General features: G+C 41.9%; 1 protein-coding gene across 2 annotated transcripts; it reads right to left on the bottom strand.

The window, feature by feature from the left end:
- ntn5 (netrin 5) lies at positions 1 to 20358 on the bottom strand. 2 transcript variants are annotated; one of them, XM_037759375.1, is made up of 8 exons: positions 20178 to 20358; positions 17896 to 18058; positions 9186 to 10639; positions 8700 to 8888; positions 6813 to 6962; positions 2415 to 2465; positions 1918 to 1998; positions 1 to 1673 (listed from the first exon to the last, which is right to left on the bottom strand). In XM_037759375.1, the coding sequence occupies exons 3-8, from the start codon at positions 10627 to 10629 to the stop codon at positions 1102 to 1104; spliced, it is 2487 nt and encodes an 828-aa protein (XP_037615303.1). In that variant the 5' UTR covers positions 10630 to 10639; positions 17896 to 18058; positions 20178 to 20358; the 3' UTR covers positions 1 to 1101. The 2 variants fall into 2 exon arrangements, with proteins under 2 accessions (XP_037615303.1, XP_037615304.1); XM_037759376.1 differs by having other exon boundaries at positions 17896 to 18055.
- Between the last annotated feature and the right edge of the window lie 2542 nt (positions 20359 to 22900).

The raw sequence follows: 22900 nt of genomic DNA, 5'->3' as shown, positions 1-22900 counted from the left end.
TTATGTTATTTATTTCTTTATTTCTTTATTCAGTTTTCTCTTGTTTGTATGCGTGTTACATAAAGTGATCCAAGAATAAATATGATTTAAACAATCTTTTTTTAGAAAAAAATCTTTATAAGACAAAAATACTGCATGGCATTTCAGTCAGAGTTTAGTCGGACTTTAAAGGCTCTTTAGTAGAAAATATTAAAATTCTTACAACTAATATTTCACATAGCACCGGTTGTGTTGATGCAGAAAGTTGACCTTTACCCTCCAAAGAAAATATATACCAACAGCTGCTGTACATGAGGAAACTGTGTGTGTTTCTTCACATTTTTAGATAAGCATTTTTGAACGTCACATAACAGGTGTGTATGGTGGCCCAATTCCAATCCGGACCCGAGTGAACTCGGTTTGTAGTCACACTCGTAGCTGAATGAAGCACCCTTCTTTAAGGCGTAGGGTATAAATGCAGCGGCAAGTTTCAGGACGAACTTCCCTCTCTCCGGCGGAAACAGGAAATGTCCTCACTTTTCGTAACCATGGTTTCATATCAGCATCTTTCGGAAGCAGCAACCTATAAGCCTATGGAGACAAATACAACTCCCAAGCTTTCTAGACATTTGATCCTAAATACAATGGAAGTTGTTGACAATATGAAATGTCGATCTTAGTTTGAGCAGTTTACGAGTAAATGTGTGTACCGGTAGTCCTGCTGAACATTTGTACAGAGCGTCTTCCAAGACAAACACAAAACAGCGTTGCATGTCGTCACTAAGGGCAGCTGGTTACGTGAGCATCGATGCAGGCTCGCTGTCGGAGGGTTTTATAACCCACTTCCACTCCCCTCTCGTTGAAGATTGAGGAAGTGTGTATGGAAAGGGTGTAGCGGCCGGATTGGAATTGGGCCTTCGTGTTCGTGTGTTGTGGAGTTTCTCCATGCTGAGGAAGCAAAGTCACAGCTATTCCTTCTGAAACCTTCAGGAAAGAACTGTAAAGTAAAAGTCTGAAAAGAGCTGTTTCCTCTCCTTGTACTCTTTTTTGCAGAATGTGTGGAGAGGTGGGGGATAATAAAATCTTCCTGTTGTTTTTTACGTCTCTCTGTGAATTTGTTTTTCATCCAGGACCTAGAGTAGAGCACACCAGCGCGGGTGTAGTCGGCGAGGGGGTCGCCTCTGTGGGTGTTACCTCTGCGTCTGTAACCTCTGCGTCTGTGTAAGAGTATGTGTGCGGCACCACCGAGGTGTGAGGTGTGTCCTCGGTGGGTTTCTCAGTCAGCAGGTGAGGGGGGATGTACCCAGACTTTGTTTGCTCCCTGTGATGGTGGTGCTGGTGGTTGTCGGGGGATTTCGGCGGGCAGCGCCCCCTCTTGTCCTGCCCCCGGAAGCCCCTCAGTTTGGGGCTCCAGTGTTCCCGCCACTGGAGGGCCAGAGTGGAGCGGTCCGCCACCAGGCGACTCTCCTCGGGGCCCCAGCCCCGCTCCCCTTCCTCAGCACCGATCAGGAGGAAGGTCCGGCCCACGTGGAGGGCGGGGCAGCCGCAGCCGAGGTCGCGGTCGGGGACCCAGAGGGACTGGGAGCCTCTGCGAACGCGGGAGGTGGACCCCGTGCGGAAGACAGTTTGGACGGAGATGGAGAACTGCCACCAGGGACCTGAACGCTCCATCCCTCTCACCTGCACCTTCAGCACTGAGAAAAACCAGATGCAAATCGATTTTTAAAATTTAAAATTTAATAATTATTTTAATTATTTATTTAAATATTTCAGTTTTATGTGTAAATTTGGTTTCATTCATCAAATTTACAGTAGGTTATTATTTATTTAAATTTAATTTCAGAGGAAAAAAAAAAGAAGAAAAATGAAGTACAAACACTTTGAGAATATTATTTTTCTTTTTTTGACAAGATAATAAATAAAAAACATGACACCAACCGAAGTCCTTGAGACAATAGGTCTCCAAGTTCATCCTGACTTTGACCTGAGAAGGCTGGCAGTATGAAACACACTCCTCCGCTGTAACACAGAGAGAGAGAGAGAGAGAGAGAGAGGAAGGGAGAATGCATCAGATGAGAGGGTATCATTTCATAGCAAGCATATCAGCACATGTCTTTTCCCCTAATTACAATATGGCCGCTTCTATTTGTCATCACAGTATCCTGTGACTAACAGATGACCTCGGCTGCAGCAGGTGGGACATTCCTCGAGCCGCCACTAGGAGGGAGTGGTTAGCTACTGCATAGAGAGTTTTGTTTTGATGTATGATAAATGTACACGAGGTGACATCAATGGGTTAAAATGATGGTTTGTGGCAAAAGCATCAATTCCTTTAAGTGAAAGTTGCTCTAAACAGTTTACTTATTTGATTTAACAGGAATGCATTTTATTCTAGCTCCTTTCAAACCAGATGACCGGCCTGTAAATCCACTCACCGATGCTGTACTGAGGTTGGAACACCGGGGTCGGAGCGACCTCTTGAATTCCTGCAAACATAAACACAGTTTCAGACAGGTGACAGGAACAGATACACACAGCAGCATACCCGCATGTTGCAGGCCGAGTGTGTGTGTTATGTGCGCTATGCTCGGACGCCTCTCGGTGCGTGGGGCATGTCTGCACAGAAGATAAGCAAGTGTCAAAAAACGTGTGTGTGTGGTCCATTTATGGCTGGGAAACACACTCTCTGACGCTCACTTGAACACACAACTTTACTTTTGGTAATTTAATAAGGTCAGACCATCACTTCTTGTATGGGTTTGTCTCCAACATTAAACAGAGTGTAATAAAGTTGTGCCTTGTACATACATTATCCAGGCCTCTTGTAAAAGTGTGTGTGTGACAGTGCTGCCATATTTTACCAAGTTCACACTCCGTCCCCCCGTCCATGTCCTGTCTGACACAACTGGGCCAGTGACACCCTACACCCTAGACCCCCACTTTCAAAAGACAGGAAGGCGCTGTGTGTTTGTATGTATATGTACATACTACAGTACATGTGAGGGGTCAAAATAAGGTAAATGCAGCACACCCGTGTGAGCAGCGCTGGGTATAATTTGACATTTTTAGATACTAGCCTCTACCTGAGTTTCCTTATTGATAATAATACGTTTTCCAATATCTGGCTGTGGAAAAAATATCAAATTGTTTTTTCTACAACAACCTTATCAGTTTAATAAAATAAGACAATTTTTTACAAATATTAAACTTTGTCTAAACACAAGCAGTTGAAGAACATACTGTATTAAATGGGGAAATTATGATTCAAACCAAGGAATATCCGATCAAAGAATAAGTATACAAGACCTAGTTACTGCACTGTTATACTTTATTTTGATTATTTACCTTCCATAGTTAATAGGAATTAAATATAACTGTTTTGTCTGCTTGTCTTTCTAATCTACTATTGATATCTATATTGAAACAAATGTAATCAATTAATTTTCAATCTAATTTATTTAAACTGGTGCAGTGAAAGTTCGGCCGATTGCTTGGCTTCCGGTATTGCACTTCCTCGTGTCCTCAGCAATACTCCTGCCAAGTGTGAAGTTGATTGGAAATCGTTAATTACTTAACTTAGCTTTTTTAGCTACAGCCTCATCTTATTATGTGGAATAAAGTTCTGAATTACCAAGATGTCAGTTCATCAAAATCAATATTTGTTTGTTGGCAGATAACAGTGAGTAAACGGTAAATTTAGTTTTAGCTTGAGCCGAAGCCTCGGTTATACTTCCGGCACGGACGGTCGCACGGTCATGAGCTGACGTGGAATAATGACAAGGAGATGTTTGGATCTTTATACTCTGGCGTTCTGAAAGCTCCTCAAAGTTCTTAATTTTCTCCGACAAATCACATCCAAAAAATTTGGATGTGCATGGACAGGCGAAAACTGGTGGTGTGACGTCACTTCTGCCATGCGGACACTTGCATAAATCATACAAATCAATACATTTGGACTTGTCACGGCAGGTAAAGCACAGGTGTGATTAATGACATTAACGAGCTGTGAAGCCAGCATGCACAGTGTGTAGCTGTCGTTAGAGTTATTTGTTCCACCTGTGTGTGCTCTGAGGTCACACCTGCTTACCTGGCCTCACCCTGATGATGGCCTACAAGACACCTGTGCTTGCAGAGCACTCCTGATAGTTCTCTTCATGAGTGTGACGGTGTGAGTGTAAACGGGGTTAAAGCAGAGCTGTTTTATTCCTCAGTCGTGTGGCTGTGCCACATTTATATTTCTTATAAGGAGATAATGAGCTCAGGCTGATGGTGAAAATCCCGACAGCCCCGATGAAGGGAATGAATGAATACAAATGAACAGAAAACAAAGCAGTGATAACACAGTACCCCAAACCTTCAGTTTATGGTCTGATCAGTGTCTTTGACAGGATTTTGAAAATACTGAAGTCCAAATCCCCCCAATTCTACCAAACCCACCTAAGAAATCTTTAACTTGGCATCAAAACTCCGATTTATTTTTCCACGTAATATTCATCTAACTGTTCACATCTTCTTATCTCCCGCCACAATCTAAAAATGTTTCAATTAATCCACGACATATGTCAGGAATGTCATTGTTTTGCCTAAAAACTGTCACATTTAGGGTTATTTACTCTGAAAAATCAGCATCAGCCTAAAACAAAAACCCACCACTGGTCTGTAACTGTAGATCGTTTAAACTCGAACCCAGATATGAGTTAGCATTTTTGCACTTCCGGTTCCATCGTCTCGAAGTTGATGGGTTTTATGAATGGGTTTTGAAGCTTTTACGTGTCTTAAAAAGGGCGGTTGCAAACAAGTGGCTAAATGAGACTACTAAACCACGCACACAGGAAGAGCGCCGGGCTTTGAAGCAAATTTTATGTGGTGGCCAAACCGCGGGATTACAACTTCCGTCACATGATGCCATTGGGCCCAAAAAGACTTTTTCCCCATAGACTAAATCGACTTCCCAGAATGAGCACTTGAATAGCCCTTATTTAAATCATTAGGTCCTAAAAGCTGTAAAATGCACTAATATTCAAATTAATCCATTCATGTGAATGAGCCCCAGACCGAGGACTGGGAGGCGGAGTTGAAGGAAACACTACTGCGCCTGCTCTATGGGCCCAATGGATGCGGAAGATCTGGGTAATTTTATTATTGGGAAGTCAAACTTTTTTTGCTTGTATCCACTTCTCTTTATGCGTCCATGATCTCACCAGCTAGTTTTGCCTTCATTTACCTCTCTTGCTTTAGTTGTCTAGTTGTCTTTTCTCTGTCTTTACCAAAGATATAGTTACTGCGTTTTGCCTTCATAGGGGAGGACGGCAGACACACTGTGAGCTTCCTGTGCTGTTCAAGGTGTGGATAAAAAGGTTGAGTGGGAGCTAACTTTAAGTTTAGCCTGGCCGCTGCGTGCCTTTTGGTCTGTCTGATGAGAGGCGAGGCGTTAGAGGTGGTGGTAGGGGGTAAGAGATGCTATACATAGCCTGAGATGGTCTGGCAGTAAAAACAAACAAGGTTTTCTTTCACTCGCTCTTTTTCTCCGGGAGAGTTATGAGTCTGGGCCCTGTGACGGGGGGCGCTTTGAGCTGCACGACAGGTGTGAAGCTCGCCGCTGACGGCTCCCTATGTCACCTGATTGGGGCTTACACAGCGTCGGTGCCCGTGTAGTTGTCGGCACTCGTGCGATTAGCCGGGGGAGTGCACGTGGATTAGCGCTCATGGCTGAGGTTCGGTGCTGGCCAGGCGCAGAGATATGAGTAGCAACAATCCACTTGATCTGACGCTGATCCCACATCAGCTGGAGATGAGGTTTCCCTGTAGCGGTCGGCTCATGTTCACGCTGCTATGGAAACCGTCTCTAGGGATGATGAAAAGGGGACACGCTGGGAGATTGGGCCAAATTAGTCTGGACAGCGGCGGCCCCTTTTATATTGAGCTACTACTTGATAAAGGCTTACGGAGCTTGATAGGAGGTTTAATCCATTTAGGCCACAAGCAAATGAGGTTGAAGGAGAAATTAAAGAGGTCACTTTGTCATGACTGACAAGAAACTATTAAAAGTCTGTGATTTATTTGAGCAGGGCGGCATGTGTCGAATGCAGAGAGAACATTTCTTTTAGACAAGTTAAGACTCGTAATCCGTATTAAAACAAGTCCTCGGGCATCTGACATTCATATGATGATATGACCTGCCCTCTTCATGGTAAAGGTTTGGATGAGTAACAACTCAAACTACTTGGATAAGGTTTGGGAAAGACTGGTCATTGTCAAGAGAAAGAAGCATTGGGGGAACCTCCTCTCCAAACATTTTTTTGGCGTTAAATCATGCTTCTTCTGCCTTTGGTTCTTTGAGACATCTTCCATTATTTGCATGCCCATGAGCTTGTCAAACATGGGTTGTTTCAAATGTTTTAACAAATAACTAGTGCCAAAGCTGTCATTTCTCAGAAAAGCATATAGTCTCCATATAAAAGGACTCTGATTATGAATAAACATTAAAGGTGCAGTGTGTAGGATCTGGCACCATCTAGCGGTGAGGTTGCAGATTGCAACCCACTGAAACTTCTCCCACGTGCCAAGCGTGTAGAAGAACTACGGTGGCCAATGTGAAAATGTGAATGGCACTATTTAGAGCCAGTGCTTGGTTTGTCCGTTCTGGGCTACTGTAGAAACATGGTGGTGGACTCCATGAAGAGGACCCGCTCCGTATGTAAATATAAACTCATTCTAAGCTAACGAAAACACAACAATTCTTATTTTCAGTTGATAATACACTAAAGAATATATCCCTAATATATCCCCCTAAATGCTACACACTGTTCCTTTAATACTTGTAGTTGACTTACGTATGCAGGGCCGCAGAGGCGACTTGCCCTGTTTGAATCCCGGGGCACAGCGGTTACACCTGAGGCCGGTCACCCCTTCTCGACACAGGCACTGACCTGATGTCTGGTTACACCAGTGACCCACGGCTCCCAAAGGATGGCACTGACATGCTGAAAACGAGAACGAGAAGATGGTTAAAGCAGCAATAATTTATGTTTTTTGGCCACTTGGGGGCAGCAAAACAAGCTGAAAATCCAAGAGACATATTATCACCTAACACCAATTTCACACCAGGCACCAGCGAAGTGTGGCTCGCTGGAATAATTACATTTTTCTGTGGCCGTGAGGTGTGTACATGTGTTTCAGGCGGGAAGAAATTCCTTATAAAATAGGTCAACATGTCACAGGAGTCACAGGATCTGTTCACTGATTGGTTGCGGGTACTCTCTGGTTGCACTTTGCCACTAAAAGTTAAACTTTTCCTAACTTTTATTTTGGCTGCAGAATCAAACCGCCACAACTCGCTTAGCTTGGGAGCTTTCCAAAGACATTGCATGGCAACTCACCGCAGGCCGCACTTCACCACTGCTTTTCCATGGTGAATACGTTTCATTTGAATAAGAAATAGCCATCGAAACAAGCTAGCGTATTTGTTTGAGTTGCTCTGGCTTTGTGGAGTAGACCACATTGAGTTGTGACAACAAGGAAGCAAGTTATATTTTAAACAAAAAAGTATTGTCAAAGTCAGTGTCTACTGCACAAAGGACAGTAAACAGGATTAAGAAGACCATCCATCAGTGACGGGACCCGACACAGGTTTAATCCTGCTTGACAGCATCCGTCCTGAGGGAATGTCCTTGAGCAAATACACAAGACCTCTACTAACACCATAAAAGCTATTTTGCAGCTTTCTTGTTGGGTAAGAACAAAGACAAATTCCTCCATAGAGCTATCAACTCGATGTCACATGACGACGGAAATCTGGTTATTAGTTATTACTTTTAACCCATCAGATGGAGACCAATCCTGTATCTAAACTAATCTATTTTCCTTTTCGTTGTCTGTTGTGATGCTGTATAATGATTACTGCCTGGATTTGCCACGGTTTACATTGCAAAGCTTTTTATTTACCACTGCTATCACAGGATAAGACCCGATGAGAGAAGACAGATAGCGAGAGGAAGCCACACTTCAGCAGCTCTGTTCACACTCTCGTAATATTTACACAAATCCTTACAATGAGTCCAAACAACCTGACTGGAGAAAATGAGTAATTGAGCTCTGAAGGGGTAGCTCAGTGAAATATAGCATCAATAAATTAAAGCGTAGATGTGAGACTGTGTGGTGGAGGATATGAATTTGCTATTGTTTCATGCATTAAAAAGTGATAAAACAGGACGTTTAATCAAAGCTCATATTTTTTCATCCCCTGCTCGTGTGTCATGCTCAAAGAGAGCCCATTAACTTTGGATATATTAGGCTACGCGGTCAAGCTTCCACATGCCACAGTGTCACAGTCACTTAGGACATGTGACCAGTCAAAGGTCAGGGGTCACGGCAGATGCCAGCCGGTGGTAACGATGGGGATACAGGTGGCAGCTCAGTGGGGTGCGTGTGTCGTGTTTTTGTGTGCTAACAGGAATAGCTGTCCGCTCTCACAATGTAACCACCCCATAAACACTTCTGTACGCTCGGACAGAGACAGAGTGGGCGCGTAAACACACACAGACACACAGACATAAACACTGTCGCTCACACTGAGATTTGCTTTTCATCCTCCAGGAATGCACCGTTAGTTATTTAAGTTATTCACCCATGCACATGCATAAATACACAAATACACTTCCTCCTTTCCTTTAAATCCTGTAAACACACACACACATACTGTATGTACAGTAGTGACTAACGTTGGCAGGCCTTGCGGTTGTTCAGCAGCTTGCTGTTGTCGCGGGTGTATCCGTTCTGGCAGTACTGGCAGTGGCGTCCGGCCGTGTGGTGGCGACACTTCTGACACACGCCTCCGCTACGCCGGCCCGACTGCTGAAACACCTCCATGCTGAAGCGGCACTTGTTTGAGTGGCCGTTACACTCACAGGCTGGACGAGGGAGAGAAATAATAGAGACAGATATTTTTTATATTTTTTGAATACATTTTTTAAAAATTTTTTTTTACCTTTTGGAAGTGTTTGGGAAGAGGAAAAAGTACATGTATGAATAAATAAAGCATGTCACATTTACATTTACACTCCCTCCTTTCTGCCTTTTGTTTGTTTTTGTAGTATGGCTTGTGTTTCATGTGTTTATTTGTCATCTAAAAACATATAAAACATGAAAAAACATGTCCAGGGTATCACATAATTTAACTTAGATCATCAGTAGGATACAGGACTCACCAACACAGGGGTTTGGGTGCGTGGGTGTAGCTCGATGCCACGGCCTGTCGCAGTAGAAATCCTCACACACGTCACAGTCCGGCCCAGCCGTGTGATGTTCGCACACGCACACCGCCTGGCCCGCGTCGTCACGGCGACACCTGGAAGCGTGTCCGTTACATTTACACCTGCCGCCAACTTGCAGGTCCGAGAGGGCCAGAGGAGCTCGGACAGCAGCGGCTGGGGCAACCTGTAGATTCCTGGAGCTTTGTTTTGCGTTGAGATTATTGTTCCTCCTCTTCCTCAGTTCCCGCCCCTTGTTGTTCCTGCTCCGCCCCTCAACTGTCCAATTACAACCTCCATTGGGGCAAGGCAGCCAATGGTTGTTTTCCTTCTTGCGGCCGCGTCCTCTGGCTTTCCCGCCTCTCTTCGAAGAAGCGAGCGCGTCCGTGCTAAAACTATCCCCCCCGTCTTTACTGGTCACATTGTGTCCATCTTCGTCTCCACCTGACCCTTTATAATGACCCTTCCTTCCATGTTTGCTCCTCCCCCTTATCTCTGAGTTTTTCGTCTCCCTCTCAGAAAATGCCAGTGTATTATCTGTGTTTAACTTGTCCACCTGATCTCCAGTGCGCCCCTTGGAGCCCGATCTCCATCTCAGAAGCCCAGTCCCTCTGTCATCTTCTGCACCATCACGCCATCGTGCTTCCTCTTTCTTATCCGGGTTGCCCACCTTGGCGTCTTTGGACACCTGGTGGAAGACCACGCGGATGTCCGTGGCCGTCACCCAGTCCTGGAGGGTGTGGCTGTAGTCAAAATCGGGAGAGGATGGCCGTCCGTCCAGGGTGGAAAAGGCCAACACCATGCCGCCCCTCTGCTTTTGCAGGGGGCGAGGGTCTGAGCAGAGGGGCTCCGTCTCTTGGTGCCTTGTCAGGGCCACCGTCTGGGAGGGCAGCCCAAAGTTCCCGAGGCAGTCGCTGGAGTAGTGCTGCATCGGCCTCCAGGTGCGCCCATAGTCCATCGACTTGAGGATGGAGATGGAGATGGGGTCCGATGGCTCCCCATGTTGACAAAACTGCAAGCTTATGTAGGTGATCTCAAAGCGGCGGCCCAGAGGTAGCGTGAGGAGCCATTCTCCGGCGTCAGGACCTCTGTGAGCCATCCAGCATGTGAGGTTGTGGGGGTTGTGGAGGTCCGTCAGGGTGGTGATGTTGCTGTCATAATCGGACCCTTGTAACGAGTGGCTGGCGTTGGCCGGGACGCCGTAGGCGGCGTTGATGAACTCCGACATGCAGTGTCGCGGGCGGCCATCTAGGTAGTAGCAGGGGTCGTGAGGCGAAGTCCAGCTCAACGGGGTGTGGGAAAGGGAGGAGGTGACGAGGGAAGGAGGAAGGAAAAGGAGGAGCAGAAGGAAAACGGGGAAGAGAGAGGTGGAGGGGGGAGGGGAAAAGGGCGGGAACATCATGTTATCGAGCCTGCGGAAGGAAAAAAGAAGATGATTTATAAAAGAAAACCATGGGAGCTCGAACATAAAACAAAACAAACTGATTGATTTATACGACTTTGCATTTGAAGCCAAAGAAGGAAATATATGAGCCCACCTGCGCCTTTATTGAAAACACACAATACCAGCTCACTGCATCACTTCAGCTGCACCTTACTGGCTTTCAGTAGATGCCAGTAAAGATCTCATCTCATAAAAATGTAATCTCCGATCCTCACAGTAGTGGCGGCCACCGGTTTGAACCCGGGATCTTGACAGCCTTTAAGAACGCATTTGTCTTAAAACTCCCGAGAAGAGTGGATGAGTGCGGGTGAAGAAGGGCGCGCACCCAGCGGGTCTGTCTGAGATGACAAAAAACATGCCCAACAGCTGGGGCTAAACCCCGAGCTGGACCACATCCATCACGTTTATGGCTCTCCTTTTCAAATCACTTTACCGTCGGTCAGTGCTGCAGGCGAGCGAGGGGCCTGAGCATGAGCGCTGCGACGTGTTATTGAGCAGAAAAAGAGGCTATGAGAAAAGGAAGGGAAGGAAGATAAGTCTTGAGGACGGTAGGGAATGATTTATAGATCGAAATATGTGTTCGACTTGAGCCTCGACACAGATACTTCCGCGGTAAAGACAAACACAGACTTGTGTACGAACAAATCCCTTCCCGTTTCTTTACAACGTGTGTAATTTATTCCTCTGTCGAGATTTGATACCCAAGAGCGTTAATTTTGGAACAATGCATGTGCTTTTCCTCTGGAAGCGGTGATTTATTGTTTTCAGCCCAGGAGCACATTCCCGACAAGCACTTCTTTTATTTGTTTCTTGCTAAGAACACCTGCCCTCTTTGACTTTCTTGTCTCTCTCCGTCATAAGAGGACTGTCATTTTCTCATCAATAACCACCTTCCTTCCGCATTTTCAAACAACTTTCCCCCGTGCTCTTCCGTCTCCCCTGCCCATCTATCACCTGCCCCCTTCATTCTGTTCTGGGAATATTCTTAACTGCTGCGAGATTGATGATGTCCTAACAAGCGTTTGACACTGACAGCAAAGTCAGCAGGGCTGCATAAACCAAACCCGTAGGAGAGGACGGGGCCGAGCGCCTCTCCGGCCTCGTCATCGCGCTCAATTAGCCAACGACCGAAACATGAGGCTCCCCTCGGGGACCACACAGCTCCGAGAGGGGCCTGCGAGACCGAGAGGCCGCGGCACCTCCCCTCGGACGAGCTGCCTCTGCTCCTGAAAGCAAAAGAAAGTGGATCGACCAAAACCTGGTTGAGGACAAAAGACATACTGGGTGTTTTGTGGTGTTGCTACAGGAAACGCTACAAGCAAGGAGTGCAGTGATGAGCGGTATGACCGTGACCCCGGTGCCACCGAGCCACATTCCTGGGGTCGGCTGGTCATTCCTGACGCGTCGAGACATGCCCCGCGGGAACCTGAACGCACTGATGAAAAAGCAGGACTTAAGGAAGAAGTTGATCGGATGATTAATTAGGTCTCTGGTTTCATTTGGTGTCAATGCGCTGGCTGTATAAAAAGGGAAGGTGGTGTCAGAGGGGTTAAAGGTTATTAGGGGATTCAGAGAAGTAGCGGAAGAATTCAGGATGAGGAATGAGGAGTTGAGCGTAGGCGGGCGGGGGTTCAGGGTTGACACGGAGGAGAAAGGGGGGCCGGTTGTTTAACATTCCCATGACATGCACTTGTTCTTGTCTTTGTCACATTACATGACTAATTAAACATCGGCCCATTACAAGCACTTTGATAAATGGATGCTCATCGGAGAGAGGCCCCTGAGGTTTTTTAATGCGCCCCTCTAGGCCAAATCCAGACTCTTCCGAAACCAGATCATCTGTCTGGCACCGCCACCGTAACCCACCGGATACGGTTTCAGCGGTTTTTCTCTACTGCTTTCCATAAATTCACACGGCCGGGGTGTCGGAGGAACATGTTGAAGACGAGCGGCATTTGATGAGAAGAAAAATCCAGTCATGAGTGCTTCACTCTGATTCTTTTGTTAATAATAACTGACTACAGATGGCACGTGTTTTCTCCTAAGTAAACCTCAAATTGAGGTACAAAAAATAAACCCTGACAGATTACAAATATGGTTCCGTTTTGAAAAGTTTTGAAGTAACTTGGCAGCGATCTCCGCATTTCAAAAAGCTTATACAGCCAAATAGTGGTAAGATGAGATCAACATCTCCGGCGGGTGATCTTTAGAAGCAGCTATGCTTGGCTGGCAAGGGGCTGGAAAAATACTTGCTGACAACCTGGGGGCATGTTTACAGCATAGTCGAACAGAGGGGAGCGAGGAGCGCGACGCTCATGTTCGTTTCACTGCCGTCCTAATATTTCCTAATGCCATTCTACTTCTATTCTTCATTACACTGAAGCGTGTCGGATGAATGTCAGGAGGAGAAACAAACGGATTATTTTATGGTTTGGGAAAAGCTGAAATAACAAGAATTTGTGCGTATATATTGCCTTTTATATATAGGCGTTGGAAGTTGTTTTATTGCCTCCCAACTTTTAATCAAATTTGATTTAATGGAGCTTCTTTGACACTGATGAACACAAAAATGTGAAAGTGAAATCACACATTAACAATGTGATCTAAATTAATTGCAAATATAAAATACTAAATACTTGTTTACATAAGTATTAGTCAGTATAATACTGACTGGTACCATCGTTTTAAGAGTATGGTGGGGTTATCAGAGGCAGTGACGGTTTTAGACCATTTCAAATGGGGGGTTCGAGCTGGGGCCATGTGCGAGTTTATGGGTACCAACTACAGTTTCCCCTCTTTCGGGATAAATATGAGGTGATAATGTATGAAAATATTTGCCACGGTTAGGGGGGTCAGAGGGGGTCCAGGCTTAATATTATGGAGGGACTGGCCCAGGGGCGGATTTAGGGATTTGGGGGCCCCAGGAAAACGCCGTCTTGCTCAACTTTTCACCCTTTCTCTAACTGGGAATATTGGAGGCAGAGGTAGAAGAAGAAGGCTACTCAAAACTTTTTTCCTTTCTTTTTTTTTTTATTGACCTTCTTCGGAGAACTAAATTTACTTTGTTTTTATTCTTTTTCAAATTAATAGCCAATGAAGGAAATGAAAAGTGATAATACCAATAATAATCCCAATCTTAGTAAAAAAATAATTACTTAAAAAAAAAAAAAATACAGAAGCAAAAAAGCAGGGGGCGAATAAGATGGCCACGTTGACGATATATAAACAAATAAGCAGACAACAACAAAAAATGTTCAAGAGTGGACATGGACACAGGTACTGTATGTTAACAGACAAATATCAACAATGACAGAAAACAACAAGCTGACAGACATAGAATAGAGGCAAAATAAGGCTATACAATATTATTAGTAAAACTATTAATACCGCATAGTAAACATCCTGCATTCAAATTTTTAATTCAAGTGAAGACGGATAAGAGAGGCATTATCAGCACAATGTACTCTAATGTACTTAACGTCTGTTCAAGGTGGAGCTTAAGAATCTAATATGATGCTGGATAGTTTAATGAATAATAATGCATCTTATTTAAATAGTTATATTTTGTGAGTCAAATCTGAATCTGCAACGTAACCAGTAACATTTCTCTGTCAGGTAAATGTAGTATTACAATGTTTTCCTAGTACACAGTAGTATACAGTTGATCACCACATTTGTAAGTTATTTCGGGGTACAATGAGTTAGAATAGTAACATAATTTAATACTTTTCATGTCTAAACATCATAATAAATCTATAGCCGCCCCATTGATGAGAGGGAAATGTGATTCCATTGGCACAGTCTGATCTATTAGAGAAAACGCACAAGGCTTGATGGAGATATTTATTTGTACGTCTTTGTAGCTACTGTATGTTGACCTGTGGTCTCCTACTTCTGTGTCTATTCGTTTTTTTAATTATGTACAGCGGTTCTCAACCTTGAGGGAGTTCCAGGTGGTCCCCAGAAAAATGGGGAATAGTTTATTTTCACTATTTAATTCAGTGAGTAAGAGTCAGTGACTATTCAGATCATAGGTTTCACTTGCTCCACGGTTATCTCCTCAACTGTAGTTGACAACAACATCATTTCGATGGAGGTTCCTGAAGCGAAATATTATCAATCCGTGACCTAATGTGTATAAATTTACGGATCCTTGACATGAAAAAGGTTGACAACCACTGGCTTAAATGTAGATAATCTAAGAGGAAAGGGCAAGTAAGAGTAAAATATGATCACTAAGGAGTAGGAACATGTGAATTTGACCTATAAATTCATATTTTAGTGCTTTATTCTGCTGCAACAAACTCATTTAAATATGATTAAGCAGGAAACAAGGGTTTTAAGTTCTGAAACTAAAGCGTATAGTAACCTCTGTTGTGTGTGGTATTCTCTCCTGCTACCTGTTAACTCTCTTTGGCCCGTTCACACTTTGGATCTATTGGCCTGTCTGGATCTGGAGCTGTTCTGGAGAGCAGATGAGCAGGATTTGGCCGCCTGTCTCACACGTTTTAACATTCCTCGTCATGGGCAAGCCAGCAAGACGGGAGGCAAAATTGCTTTGCTACTTGGTGATGAGTTTCAGAAGACTAAACAGTGGTTTGTAGAAGTAAACACAGACACAGTTTTATATCTGGCTGATAGTCGCTGGGAAGATTTCCCAGGGTTCTACGCTGCAGCTCTGCTCTAAGACACAAGAGCCTTTAAATAAATATGATCAATTATACAAGCTCTGGAGCTGAACCGAGGCACCTGTTGGTGCATGTTACCACACTGACACCTTTGTTAATTTGCAATTGTCCTCAGCCGGTCAGAAATACAACACTGGGTGAGAATAGAGAGGCTACGTATGCGGTCTGTATTCTCAAACTGCATTCCTGCCGGCACAGTCCAAGCCCATCTGTGTGTTATTCCACACGGAGCGGATTCCACGAGTTCTGTTTTAGGTGTAATAATCTAATTTTAGTGGAGGAGCCCGGGAGGTGAAAGCAACAGACAGCACAAAATGGATTATCACTGCTTGTATCTATAGCTAAAGGTCTTCACGTTTGCACCGCCGACAAAACTGCCAATCCGGCGCCTGTGCACCCAGGGGCCCCCCAGGGGCCCAACTGCACCTCCACACACACAGGGTGTCTCTGCCTCGGCATTGACCCGTACGCCCTGCTTACTTCACTTTTTGAATAAAAAAACACATGTTACCCAATTTAAAAGTGAGTTTCCTGTCAATCCCTAACCTCCCCCCCTCTTTACAGCCTCACACAAGTTGGCAAGACGCTCTCCTGCAGCTCCAGCTTCACATGTTGATATTGAAAAACAGATGGAAATGAAATCACTGTGATTCCATGTTGCAGTCACGCCAAAGACAACCTCGGGCACGATCATGGAAGTATAAAAGCAAAGGCCTCTGGCTGTAATTGTGTGTCAATTAAATCCAGAAAATGTCATACAGGGGGTTAATAAAGAGGAAAACAAAACAGAAAAATACTCTAGGGCTGCACCCTTTATGAGCACAAAAACAAATAAAAAGCTTGGCTAAATTATTATTTAAATATTATAAAAATGAAAAAAAAAATAACCACTGCCCAGGCACACTAAAGGCCCAACTGTATAAAACTGCATGACTCCTATATTATACAAAAAAAATGAGCAAGTGGCCTTATATGTCTATTAAAGCAAATACTGTATATGTCCTCTGTGCTGCAAAGGGATTTTAGGAAAGCTAATCAACTACAGATCTTAAAAGGAAAACAGCCTGCAGTCACACAGCACTTTACGCGTTGCATTTAATGGACCCGAGAATAATGATCTACTCTCCCACGGTTCATTAAACATAAATGTTTATCATATTTAGGCTGATTACTTTGGCTGAGAGCTGACAGTGAAGCCTGGAGACTAATTGCCTCCATTCTGCAGCTAATTGCACTTGTTAGGCACAAATTGGCTGCAGTCAATTAGCTTTATCTCACAGAGAGGAACAATAATATTTACAGTGTTAGGCTATCACACATTGATCAAACAACTTCATTCACATGTTTTTAAAAAAAATATTGATAATTATTCTTGCATGTGTTGGGCATTAAGGACATTTTTTCTAATTTAAATCCAGTCCAATTAATAAAAAAATGTTCCTATTTGATGTTTTATTCAATCAAAAAAAAAAAATGCTCTAAATTACATCATAATAATGGTGGGATTTTCCCAGACAACATGCAGTAACAATTTGTGTAAAAAAAACATTAAAATTAAGGAGTTATAAGGAAATTCAGTCCTAGATTTTAAAGTAAAAACTTTGGATGAGTTGTAGGGAAATTGAATTATTGTTTGTTATCACTATTATGTAATCTATTATTTCTTTATATTAATCTTGTCTCTAGGTGGAGGCTTCAGATAAACCCAGTGGGTTTTTTGCCTCTTCCTGCACTTTATATTATTCAATTTTTTTTTGTTATGTTGTATAATCTTATATTGTGCAAAACAAATAAACAAATAAACAAAACAAATAAACAAATTATAAAACATAAATAAAACTACAGCAAACGTATTAATTTGGCCTGGAGTCTAATAAGGTTTGTGTGCCAAAATCAGTCAAATAAAGTACAATAAATAACCAAATATGTATTTTTAAAAAATACACATAATAAACAAATACAAATAATAATAATAATAAATAAATAATAATAATGTATCATTCTGAAGGGGACTGTTTTGCATAATGAGTACTTTTTCATTTGATAATAATATACATTTTGATAATACTTATGTACTTGCTAGAGTATTTTTACGAGGTATTTCTGCTTATTATTTCGTTTCTTGCCCTGAAAATGAAATTTTAAATCATAAGTATTTCTCAGCAACATCAAAATATTTTACTAAATAAGAAACAATCAAGTTTGGAGGAAAGTAAAAAAAAGTTTGACTCACACGTAAAGGCTTTATTTCTAAGGATAACTTGAGCAGCGTTTGGTTAATCATTAGATACTTTAAACCACAAAACACAACGCAGTAAAAATTCTCTTTTTTTAAAGGAACATTTTGCAAATAAAAGTATTAATTTCTGCTTTATATTTATCCCTCGGTGACAATGAAATACAAGATCACACTTGCCTTTAATGTCTCCTCTTTACGCGCGACTTCAGCGTCAGATAAAACTTCCCAAACACCTCAAGTATGACTGAGTCCAGAGCCAATAAAGCTTCTGAGAGAGGAGGAAATAAACGAGCTCACCATGTGCGTCCCAGAGACTCTCCTTCTCCTCACTTCTTCTCCGGATCATTAAGAGAAGAAGCGCAGCAGCAGCAGCAGCAGCAAGTGTCCGGACATCCAGCAGCTCCAGCGCGTCTGCAGAGGAGCAGAGGAGCAGGAGACAGAGCTACCGAGAGAGGAGCTACTGGAGGAAGAGGAGGAGGAGGAGGAGGAAGATAAATGAACAGGATCAGCTGGGAGGTGCGTCTCTCCATATAGTATCTGAAGTGAGCCAAGTGCTCCCACCTCCAGAGGAGTCTCTGACATCCTGCCTGACGCACAGACACACTTCTGCCAAACTCACATGGCAAAATCTATCAAACTCAAACAAGCAGGTTATTTTTTCTATTAAACTAACAGGCTGCATGCACTTTTGTAGTTCCTTTTTGTTTTGTTTTAAAGTTTAACATGTTTTGTACAACTTCTTCTACTGTATGTCCTCCTGTAATTGATGTAAATGTTGTCACTCAATCTTAATGACAAACCTATTTCTGACAAAGTCTAATGCATTAATAAAATATTTACCTTTTATAGTGAAAATATGTTAATCTAAAGAAGATTCTGTTTCTCTAGTTTTGTGCAATGATGATATTGTTTTGGCCTTTTTGGACATAATTTTTGGTTTGTTTTAAGGTCTTTGCACATGTGTATACAACAGTGTCATCTGCATACATTCGTTATCGTTAATATATAGACTAAGTAGTAGTAGTAGTTTTTTCAAGCTACATTGTTTAATGATTCAAAACATATGACCCACTTATTTAAAAAAAAAAGAAAGAAAAAAGATGCATCACTGGGGGGCATTTTTTTTCTTCTGTTTTGAGTATTTTTATTTTGATTCTAAGTGCTAACACACATGGCAAAATGTATCAGACTCAAACCAGCAGGTTATTTTCTGTTAAACTAACAGGCTGATACACTTTTGTAGTTCCTTTATTGTTTTTGTTTTAAAGTTTAAAATGTGTTGTACAATGTTGATAATAGTCTTCTACTGTATGTCCTTCATTTTTTGGTAATTTTATTCATTTATAAATTAATTGTAATTAATGTAAATGTTGACACACAATCTTAATGACAAACCTATTTCTCCCAAAGTCTAATGCATCAATAAAATATTGACCTTTTATTGTGAAAATCTGTTGAAAATTAATTTATGCAATTGTGGAAATAAGTATATTTTTTCAAGCTACATTGTTATGATTCAAAAGATATGACCCACTTATTAAAAAAAAGAAGAAAAAAAAGATGCATCACAGGGGGGAATTTTTTCCCCTGTTTTGAGTACTTTTATTTTGATACTTTAAGTGCTGGTACTTTTAGTAACATTTTCAATGCAGGAATTTTATTTGTAATAGAGTATTTTACTTTTACTTTTACCACCACTGTCAGCTTGTTAAATGATGTATAAATTAAACTACCCAACAAGATAACATTACCCTCAGCCAACTAACATTAAACTTCTGCTTTCATGTTAATGCATGAGTAGTAGTAATAATAATAATAATAATAATAATAATAATTATAACAATAATGTATCATGTTTTGCATAATGATCACTGTTTTTTTTGTTAATTATATACATTTTGATAATACTTGCTATGGTATTTTTACGAGGTATTTCTGCTTATTGTTTACATTTCTTGCCCTGAAAATGAAATTTAAAATCATAAGTATTTCTCTGCAACATCAAAATATTTTATTAAATAAGAAACAATCAAGTTTGGAGGAAAATAAAGTGATTTATTAAGCATTTAACTCTAGAAAAACGACTTAATCAAGGCTGTGGAAAACAGCAAGGTCACAACTGAAATCACTAAATCCTCATTGTTGCACGGAGGCACGTGACATCAGCTTGTTCAAACAAATCCCCGCCCACTTAAAATCTGTCAAGACTATTATAAACTTTATAAAAATCTCTCAGTTGAAATTACCAAGAACTTTGGCATCAAACGGTGTGTTCTTGTAGGGTCATGTTGCTCATAATAAGAAGCTAATGGAAAAAATGTAAGTATGAATAAATACTTCTTCCTCCAATTGTAACATGTTAAAGTCACTTGATGGCAAGCTGAGTATCATCATTTATCTGAAAATTGAGTTTGTTGTTAAAGCTCTGGAGAAAATCAGACAAACCAGTGGCAACACACTTGAGGGGAAACAGTTCCTGCAACAGGTTGATCTGCTTTAAAGACAAGAGGCATTTGTTTTTCAACTTTAAAGGCAACTTTAAAATAAAACTTCAACATTTCAAGGACATTTGTTTTTACCTTGTGTAGATCTTCCACCTTTATTACCACTGGCGGGCAAATTGAGCACACAGAGGAAATCCAGTTGTAATAGTCTTATCTTGTATCGTCCAGGCAAAGATCTCACTCTCCAGTTTGCTCCAATTATCCCTCGGTGGAATAAGAAAAATGGTTGAAGTTAATTGTGTGGAGTGGATCGTTCTCAGATGTGAACCAAAACTGATACAGATGGAAATATAAGAAAGAGAATCGAGGAGGAAGAGGAGGAGGGTGGAGGAGGGTGGAGGGAGGGAAGACGCTTGATTGGAGAGGAGGAAACTTTCCCAGAGAAAACCATAAAACTGATTGATGACTTCCCTCGAGGAATGTTTCCCCAGGTGTGCTTTGTGTGAGTGTGTGTAGTAGTTACAGTGCAGTTTAGAAATGCTATCCTTGGACGCAGGACAAGTGCAATAAAGTAAATTGAGGGGTGAAACAGCACGTTTATGTGTCAATATTGCACTCTGACCGCATAAACACAAAGACACAAGAGATTTAAGAGAGCTGGGAGGGACTAGAATTGGTACCATTTAAAGAATGAGTCAAATAAAGCAAATTGATAACAGAAATCATCGTTAAAAACTATATGAGAAAATGTGTAAGTACTTAATTAAACACTTCAGGTGGCCCTTGACAGGTGCCTCGCGCTGCCAGAAGTTTGCACCCTGCAGCTAAGAGTGTGCTCGGAGACTCCCATCATAATAAACAAAATACCATGGAAGTGTAATTATAAAAGTCAATATTGAGCCGCACCGTGACAGAATAAGAGCAGATTTCACAATACTTGGGCGTCTATTTGATGGATTAGCTGTACTTAAATATGTAAGGGTGCTACAATGTGGCCTTGTACTGTTGTTTAATAGTCAGATAAGAATGTGAAGATGCAATATATAGAAGATTTATTGCATTCACTGTCGACAATTTATGTCTCAATGACAGATGCAAAGAAACGCCATGAATGCTCTAAAAAGGCAAGCAGATTCAACTGTTATCAAGCCATTAAATAGGCATTAACAGTCGCTATACGCACCATAGATGTGGATCATTAGGGGACTACTACTGTACGTTGTTAAAGTGAAAGTGAAACTTAAAAACAACACGTTCAAACATGTAAAACTGAATGAAACGTTTAATTTTGAACACAAACAAAAAGGCTTCTTTAGGTTTAGAAAAAACAAAACAAAACTGTTTTGTTAAGTTTAGGGAAAAACATTGTTTGGCTTAAAATAACCAAGTTTCAAAAGTGAAAGTGAAACTTAATGCTTTTAAGCACAAAAAGAACAAGCCTAACTTCCGCTTCTGCTCCTGTCATAATTACTACGGTTGCTAGAAGTTGCTGTCGTGTTCTTTTATACCTTCTATCAGTGATCTACCATGTGAATAGATGATAAAACATACTAGTGGGTGTAGTAGGCCCCTATTGACCCACATCTATGTCCTTATAGCAACTGATAACGCCTATTTAATGGCCCTGACAACAGTCTAATTAGCTGAAAAAGAAAACTTCATGCATATTTTGGTACCACAAACTGAATGATGTGCTATCTGGTGATCTGAAATGTGTCTGTAGCCCATTTACAGGTTGAAGTAACCCTGTAAGGGAAAGATTTATAAGTAAAGTGCAGGTAGGCAAGGGGAAAAGTAATCTAACGTCGTATAATAAAACTCTGTGGTACAGGTACAAATGTGTAGACTTATAAAGGCTTGAGAAACAAAGTTATTCAACAAAGGAGATTAGCTAAATCTGGCTTTTATCTCAATCTAATGAATGAGGCAAAAGGTAACAGTAAATTAATATGGAAGAATATTCATAATTTTTTAAGGAGGGACCCAACTTTTCAACTCAGAGCGAAGGACATATTATTGAAGATAATGAGTGTACGTACCTAGAGCTAGTCTGAGATGTCGTGGATCAGCACGCCTAAAACCCCGCCTTTGCCTGCCGCCAAGCCCGGCCCGTCCACCAGACGCTCGCCCCCCCAGGTCTGGCTCCAGAAGGGGGGCGCCGGTTTCCCTTTTCAGGGCGAGGTTTCAAAACTCTTTTGGATCCGATTCATATATATCTCGTCTGGCCTGGAAACGTCTCAGGGTCCCCCAGGAAGACCTGGAAAACGTTGCTGGGGAGAGGGATGTCTGGAATTCCCTGCTAAGCCTTCTGCCCCCCCCGCAACTTGGCTCCGGATAAGCAGAAGAAAATGGATGGAAATGGATGATGAGTGTTGAGCGCCCTACCATTTAGTCTATATATTAACGATAACGAATGTATGCAGATGACACTGTTATATACACATGTGCAAAAACCTTAAAACGAACAAAAAATGATGGCCAAAAAAATATCATCATTGCACAAAACTAGAGAAACAGAATCTTCCGAGCTTTGAGAGTTTTATATTACATTCAAATTTGTTTTATATATAACAAAAAATCCAGTGATGAGATAAAGAAATAACTGTGCCACAGTGGTTATACCCATCCAGTGTTTAAGTCTTTGATTTCGTCTAGCGGATGTTTTCGTCCCAAGGCTTTAAAAACTTTATCAATTAGAGTAAATAAATTAGCACAATTCACTGTGTGTCTTACCTCAGGATATCAAGGTTCAGAGGCTGTAAGAAGATCCTCTATTAACATGGAGGTGTATCTCACATGTCCTGTCCATTTCAGGGGTCGCCCCCCGTCATCGAAGTAGACCTTCAAGGAGATCATGT

This window comes from Sebastes umbrosus, chromosome 22, assembly GCF_015220745.1.
Source record: "Sebastes umbrosus isolate fSebUmb1 chromosome 22, fSebUmb1.pri, whole genome shotgun sequence".
In the NCBI taxonomy this organism is placed as follows: domain Eukaryota; kingdom Metazoa; phylum Chordata; class Actinopteri; order Perciformes; family Sebastidae; genus Sebastes; species Sebastes umbrosus.
This window is presented reverse-complemented; position numbering and strand designations above follow the sequence as displayed.